Raw genomic sequence first — 21051 nt, 5'->3', positions numbered from 1 at the left:
GTTCCGTAGATGCCTTTGACGTCTTTTTTCCAGAGTCCGTGTTAATTTTGGCTCTAAAGTAATGCCTTTAACCTGCTTTCTTTCTCTCTTCATCAGGATTTTATCTCTTTTGGCTCTGGAGAGCCACCAGCCACTGAATTTCACTCCTTTGTGCTTTACCACAACAACAGTCCCCGGTGGGCTGAGCTGCTGAAACTTCCTATTCCTGTGGATAAATTCAGGGGAGCTCATCTTCGCTTTGAATTCCGACACTGTTCCAGTAAGACCTATTCATAAGTTGTAGTGCTTTGGAGTTGCACTAGGCAGTCTCGGAGCTTTTCAAATGCTTTTCGTGCACACTGACTTAAGACAGATTTTCTACTCTTTGCAGCTTACTGGGAGAGGGAATCACATTTGAAAACCAGCTATCCACTGGCATTAACAGCTTTGCCTTAGCACTATCCTGCAGAAAGGGATGGGTTTTCTTCCATAACTATAGAGTGTATGAAACTCTTTACCAGGCTACAGGTATATGTAGCTGTAAAGGTTTTCCTCAGTATCTCTGCCATTATTACTTGCCTTTCTGATAGTATTTGTTTTACCTAAATACTTTTCACCCCTATGAGGGTTGGATGTAAATGACAATTCTATCAAACACAGCTGAGAAAAAATATCTGAAATTCTATAAGCTAAAAGCTTCCTGCCAACACAGACTGCTAGCGGAAATAATTGGAAGGTTCTAGAGCAGGGGTGTGTTCCTCCAGATGTTGTTTGACTCCCAACTCCCATATTCTCCACAGGCTCCCCCAGCTTTGTTCTAGAGCAGGGGTTCCCCAGCTGTGGTCTGCAGACCACTATTGGTCCACAAGCTTTATTGAGGTGGTCCATGGCATGTCTGTAAAAATACAATTAAAAATCACACAGCACCTAGCACAGCACATTACAAGCAGAAATATCATTACGTGGTCCACCGTGACCTCTGGCAATTTCCAAGTGGTCTGTGTGGGGAAAAGTTTGGGAACCACTGTTCTAGAGAGTTGCAAGGGTTGTGGGCTCAAATAATAGAATTATTAGGGAAGTGACATGTTTATTCCAAAACAAGAGCACAGAAATAGGAGCAAGTAGGTGAATTTTTTTCTAGAACATTATTCTTTTCTTCAAAGCAATGTAAGGTGATATTGAAGGAGAGCTACAATTTAGTTTTAGAAGTCTTTGCCTTCTCTTCTTCAGATCTCTTACATTGGTATGTGGTGAACAAAATGGTCTGAGAATACAGCTTGCTTCTCCTTATCTCTTGCATACTTGACTGCTGTGGAAAGGGATTGTTTAAAGATCTCTGCAGGTATTAGCTAGGATCATTCAACTCTTTTAGTGACCTCAAGATCTGACTTTAGATTAGTTTCTAGTTTGGCTAGGATATAGATGTCTTTCAGATCTTGAAATATGGGTCCCCCCAACAAAATTTAAAATTCGGCTTTGTAATTCGGAATTTATGTGATATGATTTAATTTGATGTGATTGGCCAGTTAATAAAAATTATTTTTTTTAAAAAAAGGATATAGATGTCTTTCATCAACTTTTCTTAAAAAAACATCACAAATAGTGATGTAAGTACAGAGTGTTGCTCTTATGTTCCTAGCAAGCTGGCGCTTTTAAGCACGCTTACTTGAAAGTAAGTTGTTTTGAATTTGAATTTTCTTGCATTTTAAATATATCCAGAATCAGGGTAAGTATTTTCAAAATAGTTGGTATAATTCTGTACTTTGGATGATTCAGGGATTGTGCTCAGTTAAGAAAGATGAATTTGAATGACATGTTATTAATTACTTTAGACCCGATGCTGCCATAAGGAAGTAGCTGCCTACAGAGTTTTTGGGAATGATTCCTATCCTGCCCACGAACTATTTCCTGCATAGATTTATGCCATCATGTTGGCCTAGTTCACACATCATGAAAAGCTATAGTTCGTCTTCAGCCATGGCTTAATTGTGAATGTACCACCCCCTGCTGCATGGGTCCCTCTCCAGCTTATACACCCACACCCTGTGCCTGTGCAACTCAAACAAGCCATTGTATGATATCACATTGTCCAAACCTAGACCACAATTTGTTTTAAACAAACTAACCATGAGCACTAAAAATCAAGTTTTTGGTTTATTTCTGACTTAACACTCGCATAGTTTAGGTGTGGACAACATGGCAAGCTGTACTGTGGATTGTTTGCGCTGCCCAGGCACCATGCATGCTGGGAGAAAAGCCGCCTGGGGGAGCTACGCAGCAGGCGCAAGGCACATGTAAGACTGAGACAAACTGGCTTATCACAACATGGAGATGAGGCCATTGTAGGTTTCCTCCTTCACACTCCCATGCTCCTGGCAGCCTTTGTTAGTCTCAGTTTTAATTGAAGCATGTCCAAAAGTGTCCTATCGCATTGCTTTCTGTATGAGTTGTGGCTGTTTGCTGGATTGTGTCCTATAAGTAGTTTTGTAGGTTATGGATTTCTCACTATGGCAGAGGGCCTTCTCTGTAGTGGTGCCCACCCTGTGGAACGCCCTCCCATCAGATGTCAAGAAGATGACCTTTAGAAGACACCTGAAGGTGTCTTCCCTGTATAGGGAAGCTTTTTAATGTTTAATGTTTTATTATGTTTTTATATATGTTGGAAGCCACCCAGAGTGGTTGGGGAAACCCAGTCAGATGAGCGGGGTACAAATTTATTATTATTATTATTATTATTATTATTATTATTATTATTTTCATTTCCGACTTTTGGTTGTGGATGAGTGCCAAGTTATGTATGCAACTCTGCTTTCGCTGAATCTAAGCATTCTCATTTCCAGCCTGGAATATGGTGGATTTTTAATTTATATATGTGTTTCAGCAAAAGAAAAGGGGGAGAAGAAGTTGTTTGGTTTTTCTTTCGTCCCTCTGATGCAGGAAAATGGAAGGACACTGCCAGATGGCACTCACGAGCTCATTGTGCACAAGGTAATTTCCCCTGGAAAAGCAGAGAGAAATGTGATTTATTCAAGAGAAATACTCCAAATGCCTAGGGCTGTCCTTAGATTTAGGCAGATTGAATCAGCTGCCAAAAGAATGCTAGGCTTGTCATTGTGCAAAATATCCTCTCATTTTATCCTTTCAAGCTTATGTTATTGGCTCTTTAAATCTTGTTATGCATTTCAATGCAGTACCTCGTACTGTGAAATTTCCTTATTGGATACTTCTCCTGTTTTGCTAACATGTTGCATCTAGGATGGCCAAATTCCCACCATTATCTAGAAAGTTTCTGTCTCTCTCTCTGTCTCTGTGTCTCTCTCTCTCACACACACACAACCTTTTATCCACAATGAAATTTCTGTGCATTTGCACGCACGAAAAAGTTGCCTGTGTATCTTCTCCCTGATAACACCGCTTGTGCTTAGCAACGGTGTGTGTGTTTTTCCCAGTTGGTCAGAGCGATGAAAGTTGTATGATTTAGGCAGTTGATATGGGGTAGAGCTGAGGACACCAAGGGCATCTCCCTCTTGTCCTGCTGTTTTCCCTCTGGGAAAACCACTCTTTAATGCTCAATTGAAGCAAACAGCAATTGGGTTTATTCCGATTTAGAGCTAAAGAGCGGGTTTTCCCACAGGAAAGGATCGCGGCAAGGGGGAAACCACTCAGACCCATGCCTAGAAAGTGTGGGTCAAGTAGAAAACCACTCAGACCCATGCTTTCTAGGCATGGGGCAAGCGAAAGTGTGTACGAGCCCCAATATGAGATAATGTAAGGCCAGAGAGAAGAAGATAGCAGTAATCAAGATGAAAGCTTACCAAGGTGTGGACTACAGGGGGCAGACAGGAAGGACCACTTGCATGTAACTGGACTGAATATGGAAGACAAAGGGGAGAAGACTCAAAGTAAAGCCATAGCTATGTACCTGTTTATAGGATGGATGGTGATGTTAGCAGATAATTAGAGTCAATAGGCAGAGGGTGAAGTGAGAAGAAAGGTGTCCTATGTCTTCAGTTTATTCATCATGAGTCAACAACAAAGCATTTGAGTAGAAATATCAGAGGGGCACTTTAGAGATGTGGGGTTGGGATGAAGCAAGAGATAGCAGAACTGGGTACTGAAAGTGTGTGGTATTGAAAGACTCGGGATGTCATGAAGTCACCTTGGGACAGTGTTTAGAGAGAATATACAGTATTAGAGGGTTAAGAACAGATCATGAAAGAAACCCATTGGGAAGAGGTAATTAGCACATTATGCCATTCTCCAAAGAAAAACAGTTTTATGTGACAGCTTTGTGCTACGTTTTTATCTCATTTTTATATAGCAAGTTGAAATGCAAACTTAACTTAATTATTCCCCCAGTGTGAAGAAAATGTAAGCCTTCAGGATTCTAGTCGCTACCTCAAATTCCCCTTTTCAAAGGGGCATCTCCTTTCAAATAACCACCAAGCAGTAAAAACCACTAAGGAATCATTCTGGATAACATCTTTCCTGTGTTCGACTAAGCTTACACAGAACGGTAAAGTAACATGTTGGTTATTAAAACAGTGTAACAGCCAGTTAATGTAACAGGTGAGGTTCTTGAAATTGGGATATGCTTTTAACATGTCGTTTTAATCTTTGGAAGATAGACACAAATAATATTGAATAAACCATTGATTTTATCAACACACTAATAAAGGAATTTGTGGGACTATTTGAGAGCAAAGCAAAAGCTGACACAGGTTGAATGTAGTGAACTACATTTTTAAAAAACAACAACAGCACACCTGGAATCAAAAAGTACTGTTAGATTTGCCTATTAATTGTTCTTTTGCTTTTTAAAAGCAATATTCTTATAATTAACGTTAATTAATTGCATTAACAGCTTGTTTTAGGGATAGGTAAACATCCTAGTAGGGATCAGGATACAGTCACGACTTTGGTGTGGTTATCTGTTACGGCTAGCAATCTTGTCTATGCATTAAACATAGCGCACCAACAGATCTACTGAAATACAGTAAGCCCACAACTTACATACATTTAACTTGTGTGCGTTAATCTTTAAAGGCTTGGCAAATAAAAATAATAAATAAATAAAAGGGGGGAGAGGACATCTAGGAAAAAGACTTCAGCAATCCTAGTCGCTTTTGCACCCAGTGTGTTATGCGTATATGCAATTTTGACTATCTGCATGATTACCCAAACATAACCTCCACATAAGTTGCAGACGTACTGTACGTGGATTTTTTTAAAAAAGACAAACGTTTGCCAGTGTGATCTATTCATAAGTATGTATCATTAGGTTCAGTGGGATTTAGCTGCTGATAAGTGCTGTTGACATCAATGACACTTTGACACGTCTAACTTTTGCTGGGTTGTGTCTGTTGCCTTTTCTCTCCCCTACTCCCACATCATGTAGATAAATCACACATTTGTTGCATCTCTAGCTATACACCGTCTCTGTTGCTCTGTGTCTTTGCTTTGTAGGAGACATGCTTGACCTTCTTAAGTGGCGAGCCCACCCAGAAAAAATTGCCGGCTGCCTCTCAAAATTGAAAGAAATTGATGGGTCAGAAATAGTAAAGGTAAAGGCTCTTTTCACTGTTGGTTTTGCATTCGTAGAGAAATGTAATTTCTCCAACAGGTTATATAATAAAGAAAGCTTATTAAATATGTATTTCTTAAATTTCTCTTTCATCAAGTTTCTCCAAGATACACTGGACACTTTATTTGGAATTTTAGATGAAAATTCTCAAAAGTATGGCTCCCAAGTATTTGATTGTTTGGTAAGGCATACTTAATTATTCCCTACAGTCTTATTTTAATTTTGGATGTTGACTTCCAAAGGCACTAATAAACACTAGTGTTGTTATTCTTAGGTTCACATAATTAATTTGCTGCAGGACAGCAAGTTTCACCATTTTAAGCCAGTTATGGACACCTACATTGAAAGCCACTTTGCAGGAGCACTTGCATACAGGTAAAGGTATATAAATCCCACCCCACTTCTGTGATTGTGATCTGTTTTATCAGTTTACAATTTACAATTTTTAATTGTTGTAAGCTGCCATGGACCTGCTGGTGAAGGGCAGGCAGTATGTGGTGTAACAGTAGCACAACTAAATGGTTGCACCTTGTACAATGACTGGTCATCTAATTGGCTGCAGGTAGATTAAATTAACTGATCTAAATAAAAGGGCAGTAGATCAAAATAAAAGTCCAATGAGCTGATAAATTGATTGAGAATATATATATATGAGAGAGAGAGAGAGAGAGAGAGAGAGAGAGAGAGAGAGAGACTATCAGCTTGAAATCAGTTCAGTTCTACTATTTCCATTGCCATTAAATGGTTTTCTGCCTTTTGCCATAATGCTGTGTAATGCATATGTGACCCTTAAAACAAACCCTAACCGTGTCCTAACACCTAGAAATACCATATTTTTCGCTCTATAAGATGCACCAGACCACAAGACGCACCTAGTTTTTGGAGGAGGAAAACAAGAAAAAGAATATTCTGAATCTCAGAAGCCAGAAGAGCAAGAGGGATCGCTGCGCAGTGAAAGCAGCAATCCCTCTTGCTGTTCTGGCTTCTGGGATAGCTGCGCAGCCTGCATTCGCTCCATAAGACGCACACACATTTCCCCTTACTTTTTAGGAGGGGAAAAGTGAGTATTATAGAGCAAAAAATACGGTACTTAATTGTAAAACGTAAGAGGAAATATTTAACTGTAAAACGTAATTGTAAAACCACCAGGACTAGATTCTGATTTGTGGTGTGTTTTAAAAATCAGTTTCCTGGTTTGGATGTTGTGATAGTGAAACTGGCTTAACAAACCCTGGGCATCTTCAGTGAAGTTGGGTGCTCAAGGACAAGAGGGGGAAAGACAAGGAGGAAGTGCAAAGATACATGGCTCATTCTCTTCCCTGGTTACAGGAAGGGAGGCTGTGAGCAGAACAGAATTTGTCCAGTCAGTTTCTAGGTGGCAGATACATTTCCGGTCTCAAGTTAGGAGGCCCCAATGGGAGGATTTTCCATGGCTAAACAGTGGTATTCATAAATGCCTTTTGGGGCAGTCCTAAAGCTGTGCCCCTCTTGGTTTCTGGAGCACATAACCAGATCAAGGCTATTTCAAAAAGAAACAATTAGCAGATCAAAGGAGATAGTTGAAGGAATGCCTTCCTATTGTTCTGGGCGGGAGATACATATCTACGTTAGACAGATACATCCTGCTTCTCTGTTGCCTTGGGGCTACATGTAAATTTACCACTTAACATACACGCTGTGGACACGAAGCTTAGATTGGAGTCTCATGTAAAAGAAGAAATGCATTAAACTTTACAGCCCTTGATCAAAATCGGCTCCCAAGGAAGAGATATTTATATCTAAGGACGCGCTTTTTGTCACAGAGTGTAAATTTAACCATAGGCTTTCTGGATAGTTGCCAGTATTTTGTTTGTTAAATTTCCCTTGCTAGGGATGTTTGCAAATTTTTTTAGCTAGCCAAGCGCATTGACCATAGGGACCTAAGACGCTATCTTGCAGTGAGTCAGATCGTTAGCTCATCTAGTTTGGTGTTGTCTACACTTAGATCAATCTTGCCTTTGTTGACTGCAGGAGGTCTTCAGGATTTCAGCCAGGAGTCTTTCCCAGCCATATCAGGAGATGCCAGGAATAGAATCTGGGACATTCTGCATGCAATATGTATTCTCTTTCATTGACCTAGAGTCCTGCATCTAAAGCAAGGTTTCCGAAACTTGGGTCCCTAGCTAGCAGGACCAGTGGTTGGGGATGATGGGAATGGTAGTCCAAAAACAACTGGAGACCCAAGTTTGGGAAACCTTGCTCTCAAGACACTCCTGTGAAATGAAACCGTAAACAACAAAATCATGATTTTTTTCTAAGTATCCAAAAATATAATGGGATCTTCTTTTGTATTTGCTCTTTAGTGGCATTACTTTGAGATTCCAACCTAAGCTTGCCACCTAATATTTATTTACCTGGGACATGGCGCCACTGTATTGAATGAAATTTAGTTTAGAGTAGATACCTCTAGGACTGCACTATAAATTACTTACATTATTTTGATCTGTTTTAGACGTCGTATAATCCAGTGTGTTATTTAAGTCTTTCACACTTCAGCCTGGAAATAAATTTTGTGTTATACTCTAGAGACCTCATAAAGGTGTTGAAGTGGCATGTTGATCGGATAACAGAAGTGGAAAGGCAAGCACACAACCAAGAAGTATTAAAGGTAACACAGTTTGTTAGGGGAGTGTGTAATCTTGCTTGTATCTCTCTATATACACATGAATTTATGCCAGCTGAAATTACTAAGACATGGAACTAAGATAGTGTAAGGTTTCCTTTTAGTGGTAGGCTCCATACATCCTCCAAATTTGTCTTTGAAGCATCAGATTCCCTCTGGAGTAACTTTTAGGAGAAGGATGAAACTGGCAGAAGGATAATGGGACCCATCCTGCTGCGAGTGTGTGCATGGAAATGTTTTGTGCCTTGGTTGGGTGGTGGTGGTTTGAAGTCAAACAGCTGGTGTGCACATAATACTAAACCATGGGTGAGCACTATGTGGACAGTCATTAATAACTAACCATGGTTAGTTAAACAAGCTAGCCTCATAACCCATGGTTTGAAGTTGTTTTGTTTCACATCTAAGTATTGTTTGATGTAAACCAAGATTCCTGGTTTGTGCATAATGCTAAACTGAGATTCTACGAAACGGAAACGAAACCTGGCAGAATTCCTCCTCTTGACTGTACAGGCAGAGTAGGCAGGCAAGTGGAGTTGATAAGCCCAACCCTTTGCCTGAGTTCATTGAAGCTCCTTTGCATAGCAACAAACCATGGTTTATTGCTCTTAACATGTAAAACTAAGTACATACTCAGCTCACTCACAGAATGACACAACCCTTTTTGGAAACCTGACATGGAGAAAGTAACAGATGATATTCACGTGGATTTTTGTCCATTTGTATTTTTTTGTTTCCCTGTTAATAATGCAAGCCAATTTATGGAGTTTTAGACGTAGCTAAAATATGTGTTGGATGTCCTTCAATGACTGATATACCCAAAATACGTAGCTCTCATAATTCCATCAGTGATGCAATATAATAGCAATAGAACAAGAAGAAGCTACTAAAATTCCATAGATGTATGGATAAGAGCATAAACTAGCGCTTGATGTTGTCAATTAATTGTAGTACATAAATTTTAAAATACAGTACTAAACAATTTTGTCATCATTTCAAGGGATTTGCATTTATTTTCCTGGTGAAATGATTGTGAATAAAAGAAAATTGTTTAATAGCTTAGAGACACAAACTGTTCAGCTCAGAGGATTTTTTAAAGGTTTCATTATGATAAAGAGATCATATAACAAGTACAATAACATTATAAAACACTCCAGTAAAAATTAGCTCTGATGATTTTAAAAGTTTTTGGGGTTTTTTTCCAAATTACTTCATACTAGAAACCAAAAAATTAGTCACATAATGTGAAAGTACTGAACAAACTGGGCATTTGTGGGCCTATAGGAATGATCGGAGAAAATTCTTTATGGCCATGATCTGGGGCCACAGTGAAGCAGATTTTTGTCCAATAAATAATCATTCACTGAAATAACATGAGATCCTGTTCAGGGATGTGGGTGTGGGGGCCGACTCCTGGTTCCCCTCAGCTTGCTATTCCTTTTTCATATTAGTTTTTCTTCTGACTGCAAAGAGTTCTGTTCCTGGTATAAACTATTCCATTGCATGGTTTATTCTTTGCTTAAACAGCGACCATTCAGTTATCTCTGAAACCAAGTTTTTATTTATTTATTATTAAGAACCAACAATGCAGACTTGTGTATTTCTCATTTGACATGTGTAGGCACAAGAATATATATTTAAGTATATCATCCAGTCTCGGAAGCTGTTCTCTCTTGCTACTGGAGGGCAAAACGAGGAGGAATTCTGCTGCTGTATTCAAGAGCTTTTGATGTCTGTGCGATTCTTCCTTTCCCAAGAAACCAAAGGGGCTAGTGCTTTATCTCAAGCCCAAGTAAGTTAACAAGCTGTTGCACTACACTGTTGCCGCTGTTCACGCTGCCTGGTCACAGATACGGGGGGAAAGCAGCCTTGATCTTATGCGATAAATTTACTGTTTCTTGCTGCTATGACTTAGAATGTGCTTCATTTTGTTATTGACATATTGATAGCAGAAGTTGGGTTCAGACATCTGGCTGCATATTTTCCCCTCTATAGCAAGCTTTTGGCCCAAGCAGAGCTATGAGATCATTTTGTTCCACACTCACTTCCAAGAATATTGTCAGACTACCTGATCGTATTTTCTGCAAGTAGCTATGGATATTTTAAGCACTGTTCCCCTTATTCATCTTCACCATAGCCCCATTCGCTTTCTGGTCTTCAGTTTAGGACTGCAGTTAATTAACGATAACGCAATTTGCAATATCACTCATTTTAGAAAAATAAAATAAAAGCAATTCCCTCCAACCCCAAGCTGAGTTCTTCTGGCAAAGGAGATAATTTACGAAAGTTTTAACAATAGTTTAAAGTCAGATCCCATCCTTATGCTCAGATTTCTTACCTGTCCCAATTTCTTTAATCTCAAGTTCATAGTGTATTTTGATTTCTCCCCTCTTTTCACTAGGCGGTCTTTCTTGTCTCCTTCCCTGCTGTGTACTCAGAGCTGCTGAAGCTGTTTGAAGTGAGAGAGGTTGCAAATTTGGTGCGTGATACTCTAGGAAGCTTACCAACCATCACAAATGCAGATGAATCCCTTCAAGCTGTCAAACTCCAGTGCATTGGGAAAACAGTAGAGAGCCAACTGTACACGAACCCAGGTAGGATGGCAAGCACACGATTCGTCAGTAGTTAAAGCAGCCTCTTGCCTTTGCTGATTATCTGACTCTTGGCCTGACTGGAAAAAAAAGCCCTGTTTATAGGTCACTTGGTCCCATGGCCAATGTTATGTCCATAGGAAATCTTTCAAGTGTAGTTGAAAGCACTATTTAATTCCTGTAATTGTTTTTTTTGGGGGGTCTATCCCCATTTCGGGGATGCAGGTGGCGCTGTGGGTTAAACCACAGAGCCTAGGACTTGCCGATCAGAAGGTCGGCAGTTCGAATCCCTGCGACAGGGTGAGCTCCTATTTCTCAGTCCCTGCTCCTGCCAACCTAGCAGTTCGAAAGCACATCAAAGTGCAAGTAGATAAATAGGTACCGCTCCAGCGGAAAGGTAAACGACGTTTCCGTGCACTGCTCTAGTTCACCAGAAGCGGGTTAGTCATGCTGGCCACATGACCCGGAAGCTGTATGCCGGCTCCCTCGGCCAATAAAGTGAGATGAATGCTACAGCCCCAGAGTCTGCCACGACTGGACCTAATGGTCAGGGGTCCTTTACCTTTACCTTTATCCCCATTTCTGCACTGCCCTTTTTCTGTGTGTCCCCCCCCCCCCATTCCCCTCAGTCCCAACCGGAGGAGAATCTTTTTTCCACCCCTGCCCTGCTTTAAATAAAACTTAAAAATGCTTTCAGTTGTCTAAAGTACGCTGGTCTGGAAAAATAAAGCATGAAGTCCTGGGGTAAAGCTGAGACTCGCTGTGATCTGAAGTGTAATTAAACTCCCCTGTCTCAGGGGGTGAGAATGAACTCTTTACAATATTGCAACGATATTTGCTATTGAGTGCAGAAAAATGGCATGGTAAGGGAAGAATTCGTAGGCTGTACAAACAGATTGTTCAAACTTCTAAGACAAAAGAAGCTTTCTGTGGTGAATAGCTTTCTGTTCTAAAGCCAGATTTACCTGCTAATCAGATTTGTATAGCACTGAGGGGGGTTTCGTGTTTTCTTCTGCAGAAGTGGAGACAAGTAGTGCCATTGGGTATAGCATTCAGTTTTCTGTGGCATAGCACCAGGTTGGCTCTGTAATGCAGCAGAGTTCATTTATGACTCCCGACTCTTCATTAGCTTAGACTAGATATATTATCCCCTCCTCCCAATTCAGATGTTCATAAATCTTCCTTTGGAGATATTGGCAATTGTGATGAAGCGTGATAAAGCTGAGAGATTAAATCCAATCTTCAAGTAGTTGTTTTTGTTTTTACTGCAACACATTGGTTGCCTTGGTCCTGAATGGGATAACTGTGCCCCTGAAGGACCAGGTGTGCAGCCTGGGAGTCATTTTGGACTCACACCTGCCCATGGAGGTGCAGGTTAATTCTGTGTCTAGGGCGGCTGTCTACCAGCTCCACCTGGTACGCAGGCTAAGACCCTACCTGCCCGCGGACTGTCTCGCCAGAGTGGTGCAAGCTCTAGTTATCTCCCGCTTGGACTACTGTAACGTGCTCTACATGGGGCTACCTTTGAAGGTGACCCGGAAACTGCAATTAATCCAGAATGCGGCAGCTAGACTGGTGACTGGGAGTGGCCGCCGGGACCACAAAACACTGATCCTGAGAGATCTGCATTGGCTCCCAGTATGTTTCCGAGCACAATTCAAAGTGTTGGTGCTGACCTTTAAAGCCGTAAATGGCCTCGGTCCTGTATACCTGAAGGAGTGTCTCCACCCCCACTGTTCAGCCCGGACACTGAGATCCAGCGCCGAGGGCCTTCTGGCGGTTCCCTCATTGCGAGAAGTGAGGTTACAGGGAACCAGACAGAGGGCCTTCTCGGTAGTGGCGCCCGCCCTGTGGAACACCCTCCCTTCAGATGTGAAGGAAATAAGCAGCTATCCTATCTTTAAAAGACATCTAAAGGCAGCCCTGTTCAGGGAAGTTTTTAATATTTAATGCTGTACTGTTTTTAACACTTGATTGGGAGCTGCCCAGAGTGGCTGGGGAAACTCAGCCAGATGGGCGGGGTATAAATAATAAAATTATTATTATTATTATTATTATTATTATTATTATTATTATTGATGTTTTCATCCAGAAAATGTGAGCTATAGAAGGAGAGGCTGTAGGTCTTGACATAGGAAATGCTTCTTGTGGGAACACTTTTAATCAAGTAGAATGTGGAAACTGAAGTAATATAGTGTGGTGTTCTGCATAGTCCCATCCATTGAAAGGACAGGATGATGAAATTGCTTCTTAATTACTTTGAAGGATAGGAATGGAGTGGAGCTGGGATGCCACAAAAGAAGCGTGTTGACTAGTTTTCTTCTTTCCTTCCAGAGTCTCGATATATTCTACTACCGGTTGTTTTGCACCACCTCTATGTACATCTGCAGGAACAAAAGGATCTGATCACGTGTGCACACATCCTAAGCAACATCTTTTGCCTCATAAAGAAAAATAGTTCTGTAAGTAGGAGCTACATCATATGGAATTGACTTCTAACAGTAAAAGGAAAAATCAGTTGTCTGGGGGGGAAAGTGAAATTATATTTGTTTCATGAATATGCCACATTGTTCTGCATTTAGTTATGATTTCTCTTGGCTATACATTTGGAAGAGCCAGTAGAAAAAGTGTATTGAATTAGAGCTCAGTTAAGGTTGTGTTCAATCTAGGTGAATATTGGCTTTTAAAATCTTCTTTAGCTCCTCTTTTCTCCCAACCTGGTGCCATTCAGATGATCCTGAACCCGCATTGGCCCGAGTCAGCATGGCTGATGGTCAGGGGTGATGGAAATTTTACTTCTTTTAACTATTTCCTGTTTATTTCCTTCAGAATAGTAGTTTAGTTTGTTAACATTTGGCTAAGAAAATAATGTATCTGCTTTTCATTAATACTGACCCGAACAGTCCATTTATTCTTCTTTCTTTTTAAACAAACTAAAGGAAAAGTCGGTTTTGGAAGAAATAGATGTAATTGTGAACAGCCTGCTAGATGTGCTGCTCAGAACCATCTTGGAGATCACAAGCCGCCCTCAAACAGCAGGGTCCGCGACGAGGCTTCAGTTTCAAGATGTTACTGTAAGTGTCGCAGTAGAAATAACTGGATCGAATATTTGATTTATGGCTTCCCCTAATTTGTATCTGTGTATAAAAATGGTAAGAAAAGGGTTCTAGCCCCTGTGTGTTGTGTTCATGTGTGCTTCAAAGAGAAAATGGCCATCCGCTTGTACAAAGGCTTCCCGTTGAATTTCAATATTGAGGAATTTGATTGGTCATGTGCACCGCCACGACATCTTTTGAAATGAGTTGGAGGTTTAGAAATAGTCTAACAAATAAATAATAAAATAAAATGTGAGTTCCCCCTTCTCTCCCTCATCTAGCTTTAAAAATTCTTATGGCTGGCCTCAGTCCTTGTGGCTGGCCCAAAAACTAGCCTGTGTTCCCTCTGTAGGATTTGCTAAACACGTGGGAGTTGGTCCTACAATGAGCATTTGAGGATCAGGTCTAGTGCTTAACATTAGGAACATAAAGAGAGCCTGCTGGATCAGACAAAGGGTTCATCTAGTCTATATCCATCAGGGGCCAGCCAAATACCTTGAAACATATATAGAAAACCTGCAAGAAACATCCCTCCTGCATTGCTTGTTCCCTGGATCTGGTACTTGGTAGCATATTTACATAAGTTTGTTTACTAGTCTTTTGATAGACTTGTGCTTCATGAAATTGCCCAATCCTATTTTAAAAACCATCTAAGTCAGTGGCAGCCATCTCATCTTATGGCAGTTAATTCCACAAGTTAATTCTGTGCTGTGTGAAGAAGTACTTTATTTCACTTGTGCTAAATCCACCATTCCATCAGTCAAATCAGGGAACTTTTTGTTCTGATCTAGTGTTGCGAAGGAAAGCAAAAACTTCTCTTGAGTATGAGTGCCAAATTAGAAAATTCATGGGAGATGTACAACAAAAAAGCAGCATCCCAAGTGGCCAGTAGGAACGTGGGAGAGGCTGCTCAAGTTTTCCACTTCTTGCTGTTATCCTGTTCCAATTGCCTCTGCCCCATCCAGAGCGGAAAAGATATGGAGTCTTACGTTTTTCCTATGAGGAGAGAAAAAGCAGGGTGATTAGTCAGGGCAATAGCCAACGGTGGGCCAATAGTGGAAGGAGAACGGGATTAAGCAATCCCTTCCTCTGCTGTTTGTTTTGAAACTGGAAGCTTTCCTCACCTGCTTTTCTATTTTTTTAAAAAAGGAGATACACCTCTCTCGTATCTGGGTCACTTGTAAGTAAAAAACCAGCCTATGTCCTACTTTGTTCAATGATACGGAGAGGTTAATGTGAGTTAGGCTGTTCAAATCCTATTTCTCAGAGCACAACACAAAAGCTATGTAAGTGAAATAATGTCAGGTTGTGCTCTGCTTTTGTCAAAATGGGAGGTATCTTACACAGTGGGAGGCACAGAAGAACTCTTAAAAGAGCAGCTGACCTATTTTTGTTCATATAGCAAAGGTTTCAGGGAAATATTTAGCACACCCATTCTTTGACATCCAGCCTTATTAGTCTCCCCTACTTAAAAAAATATTCCTGATAGAAAAAGGTTTCTAGCAGTGTATTCTAAATGCTACTTTGTTCTGAGGGGAAAATTTAAGAGGTAATCTAATAAAAAATGTGAGAACTTTATTTTTCACTCCTCTCTATTGCCCCCCCCCAATTGAAGTACTGCTGACAGAGTTAATACGTGCCTTTCTTGCTATTATTTATTAAATCTATATATCGCCCTTCATCCGAAGATTTCAGGGAAGTTCACAACATAAGAATATAAAATGAGAGCACAAAACACATAATAAAATAAGAACAAAAACAAACCATTAAGCCCTGTCTCACAAACACAGTTAAAAGGCCGTAGAATGTGCAGTCAGCCAAAGGCCTGATTCTGTATATAGAGGCATTTTTGCCTGGGGCCAAAGAAGGCACCAGGCAAGCCTCCCTGGGGAGAGCATTCCACAAACAGGGAGCCACCACAGGAAAGGCTTGTTCTCGTGTTGCCACCCTCCAGGCCTCTTGTGGAGGGGTCACATACAGAAGGGCCTCAGATGATGATCACAGGGTCCATGTTGGTTCATATGGGAGATATGGCCCTTGAGGTATTGTGGTCCTGCGGCATTTAAAGATTTATAGGTCAAAACCAGCACTTTGAATTGGTCCTGGAAACTAACTGACGACCAGTGCAGCCAGGCCAGGATCGGTGTAATATGCTCAAACCCAGTGAGTAGCAATGCCATACGTCCAGATTTTCCCAGACATTACCGGGATTTCAAAGGCAGAATTGATGGGTGGGTGGGGAGTGGCGCTTTGTCCTGGATCCTAGACAAGTCAATTAAAAAATCGTGTGTTTTTTGGCTCAGCAACTTTCGGGGTATCCTGGTTTTTACTTTTTGAAATATGGCAATGCTACCAGTGAGCATCCTGGCTTCTGAATTCTGCGCTAGCTGAAGTTTCTGAACCGTCTTCAGAGGCAGCCCCACATATAACATGTTGCAGTAACCTAGAGGCTATCAGAGCATTGACAACAGTAGTTAGTCTGTCCAGGCTTAGCTGGGCCACCAGCCTAAGCTGATGGAAGGCACTCTGCACCACTGAGGCCACCTGAGCCTCAAGCAACAGCAAAGGACCCTGAAGGACCCACAAGCTACATGTGTGCTCCTTCAGAGAGAGTGTGTCCTCTTCATAGGCAGGCAACCTTCATCCATCCGGTTTAGGGAAATAGCAACTAACAGTGTCTCAGTCTTATCTGGACTGAGTTTCAGTTTGCTGGCTCTCATCCAGTCCATCACCGAGGCAAGAGACTGGTCCAGCACTTGCACTACCACACCTGCAGATGTGAGCAGCAAGCTGTAGTTCTGGCAGGATGTACTGATAAGATTTCAGGATTCTTTACATTTTAGTTTTGAAAATTCATAACACTGCTAAATTGTACAGTAGGTTTTTTCCCCCCTATCTTGTTGAAGGCTTGCTGAATATAAGTCCATTGACTTTTGTTTAACAATTCGCATACGCAAATGTTGCTAAATAAGGCTTGTGGGATAAGTATAGCCTTAAGTTTGAGCAAGTTTTATTTTAATAGGTTTCCTTTGGAGAAAGAGGTGGCTTCCCTTTCCACAAAGCTGTATGGCAGTATTTTTCACACAGTCTCAAAGAATAGGCTCTTGGGGTCCTTGCACCATATCGTGTAAGCCGGGGAAGTTTCAAGTGCCACATCAAGCACTTAATTTTTAAGTGACTCACCGCACAGCATAAGGCAATTATATACTGTTATGTAGCAAGTTCACGCAGAACTGTACTTGCTTATGGCAACCTACTGAGCCAAATGCTCTGGAGATATTTGCGAAGAAAGACACCACCCAGTTTGAGTGTAGGTGGCGGTTTGGTCCCCATGTGTTGTCAGGAACCCATTCTATGCTTATCAAAATGATAAATGAGCACATTTTATGACATGTAGGTGGACTTGCACAGAAATACCAGATTCGGCTTTCCATCCCAAATTCAGAAGCTGGAGTTGTCTTGCTATAGAAACAAGCTTAAGGAAAAGTGGCATTTCCATCAACCTTGACTGCACAGTGTTTCACTAGTTCTGTGTGTCAGGGACTTAAAGGAGTGCGCATGGTGACTTATAGCAGCCACAGGCAAACTCGGCCCTCCAGGTGTTTTGGGACTACAACTCCCATCATCCCTGATCACTTGTCCTGTTAGCTAGGGATGATGGGAGTTGTAGTCCCAAAACATCTGGAGGGCCGAGTTTGCCTATGCCTGGCTTATAGGTTAAACCTGTGCATGTTTACACACAAGCAAGTCCCACTATGTTCAATAGTGCTTACTCCCTGGCTGAGTATGTGTAGGACTGAAGCCCTGAAACATGTACTAAATGCAGTCTTGTCACCGAGACAAGACAAGCAAAGGGCACCAAACGCTGTGATTTCTTCCTACCCAAGCTCCTATTTATTTCAGCTGATCTCGAGTAGAAGACATGCCCATTTATGTTGCATATATGCTCAGTTGCTTCATTGGTTTTCAAGCCAAAAGATAACTAATCTGCATGTATACAGATAGAATGGAAAGAGATCTATTATCAGAGAAGTAGCTTAATTCACTTAGACCAGATTTTTAGCCATATAAACTGTTCTTCCTTCCATATGGTATGAGGCCTGCTTCCATTTCCACATTGGTACTGGTATAGACGTCGTGCTAGCATTGTTTTGAAAGGCCCCAAATGTATAAGATATTTGCTCAACATGGAAATTGTGTTTAACGAACATAAGCTATCCTTATTCTTGGAATATTAACAGCACTGTTCATGTTGACTGGTGGCAAAATCTATACATTATGCAAAATTCATAGTATTCAGCTCCATTTCTTTAATTATTTACAGGTGCAGGGGCCCCGCAGAATGTGCGGTGGGGAGGTTTATCCTTTGGGTCTCCAGTCATGATTTGGGCAGAAATCCATATCCACCAAATGGGAGCTTTTTATTAAGGCTTATAGCCATGCAGAACAGGGTGGGGTGGGGCGTGTTTCTTTCTGGACCGTTGCTAGGAAGGGAGGGATGAAATATCTGATGGAAATATATCTCCTCACCCCACTGCTAATTAAAGAAAGAAACCAGTGATAAAGTTGCATGTAATGCCTTGAGCATAATGCGGCCTTCAGAAGTAAGTGCCAAAGTGCTCACTTGGACTTCTTTTCTAATAAGCGAGTTCTATACTGCAGGAACGTGGGTGGCGCTGTGGGTTAAATCACAGAGCCTAGGACTTGCCAATCAGAAGGTCAGCAGTTCGAATCCCCGCAACGGGGTGAGCTCCTGATGCTCGGTCCCAGCTCCTGCCAACCTAGCAGTTTGAAAGGACGTCAAAGTGCAAGTAGATAAATAGGTACCGCTCCAGCAGTTCGAACCTAGCAGTTTGAAAGCATGTCAAGGTGCAAGTAGATAAACAGGTCGTTCGAACCTAGCAGTTCGAAAGCACATCAAAGTGCAAGTAGATAAATAGGTACCGCTCCAGGTAAACGGTGTTTCCATGTGCTGCTCTGGTTCGCCAGAAGTGGCTTAGTCATGCTGGCCACATGACCCAGAAGCTGTACGCTGGCTCCCTCAGCCAATAAAGCGAGATGAGCGCCGCAACCCCAGAGTCGGTCACGACTGGACCTAATGGTCAGGGGTCCCTTTACCTTTACCTTTTTATACTGCAGGCTCAGGAAATGTGATTCAGTTGTTAAACACCGAGGAAAGAACTGCAGTGTTGGGTTTAAGATACATCTTTGCAAAGGGGCTTTCTTTGTTGAATGCTCTTCCCAGGGAGGTTTGGCTGACACTTTCATTATACACCTTTAGGCACCAGGCAAAAAACATTCCTCTTCGACATCTTTGGCTGATTGACATACAATGTCCTTTTAAAATGTTTTGGGGGGGATTAGTGGGTTGTTCTTGTTCTTATTATGTGTTTTGTGTTTTTATTTTGTGGTTTTATGTTTTGAACTGCCCTAAACTAAGGCCTACAGGTATAGAGCAGGTATACAAACTTAATAAATGATGATGAAGATGATGATGATGATGATGATGATAATGCTTGTCCTCATACCTCCATAATCAATAGAAAACACATACTTTTTTAAAAAAACAACAACAACCGTGTTTACTTTGTAATGCCTTTCCTTTCCTTTTAAAACCATTTCTTTCAGGGAGAGTTTGTTTCATGTCTTTTGTCATTATTGCGCCAAATGACTGACAGACATTACCAGCAGCTCCTTGACAGATTCAAGACGAGGGACGAGCTGAGGGTAAGTAGCAAGTCTTGTGCTTTAGCATCTACAAATGTTCTCATCAACTTCTCCCCCTTCCAGTCTATTCATGATTGTCCTGTTTTACTTAAGCGACCGTTGATATTCGCTTGTGAGATGGAATCCAAAGCCAGTTGAATGAGCTCACTGATCCCAGTGGGAATCGAGCATGACCTAACTTTCTTAGGTTATTGTTTTAGGGTTAGTGGTGACTTGCTAATGTAAGGTTTCTCATGTATACGGATCAGTGTGATAAAGTGGATTGTCTGCCGAGCTCAGTTGTTGAAGATTTGGGTTCAAATCCTTGCTTTGTGACAAAATGACTCTGGGGATGAGATAACAGTTCACCGTTCGCCTCAGAGTAGGTCCTGAGTTAGTCATGCTCATTAATTTCAGTGGGTCAATTTTGAGGTATGTGCACAGGGCAGGATGGGTGACAGAAGCCCTATTGCGCAAGCAGAAGTGCTGCTGCCAGGGCTGGTTAGGCAAATTCCACCCAATATAATTAAAAATATTCCAAGAACAGCTTAAAACCACCACATTCTCTCAGCTAATGATTTCAGAGTTGCCAGGAACAGTATCTTTTAGCCATCAAATGCCTGGGTAAACAGGAATGTTTTTACATTCCTCCTGCAAGTCAGTAATGAGGGAGACAGATGCATCTTACCAGAGCCAGCTGTGTACTATTGAAAATGCATGAATTTGTGTATATATAGAACCCAAGAACAACATGTCATGCGCTAAAAGCCTGGAAGTGCACATGGGTGGATATTATCTGAGCAGCTTCCAGCATGACTGCTACAGACTTCACCCCACCAAACCTAGAACACAGATCATTACGTCCATTATGAAGCTGTGATTTTATTACAGGCTATAATAATATTGACTTGCTGCCTCCAGGAATCAGGCTGTTTCAGTTGTTGTCGTTCTGCTAGTTTGGGTGTTTCAGGCAGGGAAATTGATGTTCAGGCAATAGATATCCATCTCTTTGCCAGTCCATGTTTTTCAAAAGTACCTATCCCTAGGATACCAGATCTAGTCCATCAGAAGTTTCACAGCAAAGTCTGAAGACTTGCAGCTAGGCTGACACACTTCTACACATCTTGACAACTTCATCCCTCTTTGCAGGTTAAAGACTAGCATTAGGGTTACATCATAACAGAGCAGGGAATAGTATTGTTCATCATTAATTGTCTAAGGGATTCCCGTAACCCTCACAGAATTGTAGAGTTGGAAGGGACCACAAGAGTCATCTAGGCTGACCCCCTGCAGTCTTTTGCCCAACGTGGGGCTCGATCCCACAACCCTGAAATTAAGAGTCTCATGCTCTACCAACTGAGCTATCCAGTCCCTCATGTAGGCATTCTAGGTAGCAATCCAAATTGCTACGGCCCCACTAGCTGACTGTGCACTTCA

At 41.5% G+C, this 21051-nt stretch overlaps 1 protein-coding gene across 5 annotated transcripts in view; it reads left to right on the top strand.

The window, feature by feature from the left end:
* Positions 1-21051, top strand: part of DOCK4 (dedicator of cytokinesis 4) — a 249605-nt gene that overhangs the window by 155742 nt on the left and 72812 nt on the right. For all 5 annotated transcript variants that reach the window (XM_081022240.1, XM_081022238.1, XM_081022237.1 and 2 more), the window contains exons 15-26: positions 97-259; positions 2861-2967; positions 4339-4495; positions 5446-5543; positions 5661-5744; positions 5838-5938; positions 8129-8210; positions 9844-10014; positions 10624-10816; positions 13148-13275; positions 13753-13887; positions 19537-19635. In XM_081022240.1, coding sequence (XP_080878366.1) covers positions 97-259; positions 2861-2967; positions 4339-4495; positions 5446-5543; positions 5661-5744; positions 5838-5938; positions 8129-8210; positions 9844-10014; positions 10624-10816; positions 13148-13275; positions 13753-13887; positions 19537-19635 — 1518 coding nt within the window. The remainder of the gene's footprint in view (positions 1-96; positions 260-2860; positions 2968-4338; positions 4496-5445; positions 5544-5660; positions 5745-5837; positions 5939-8128; positions 8211-9843; positions 10015-10623; positions 10817-13147; positions 13276-13752; positions 13888-19536; positions 19636-21051) is intronic.

Source organism: Podarcis pityusensis (assembly GCF_964106645.2).
Source record: "Podarcis pityusensis genome assembly, chromosome: 10".
NCBI lineage: Eukaryota > Metazoa > Chordata > Lepidosauria > Squamata > Lacertidae > Podarcis > Podarcis pityusensis.
Note: the sequence above shows the minus strand (reverse complement) of the source record. Positions and strands in the feature narration are given on the sequence as shown.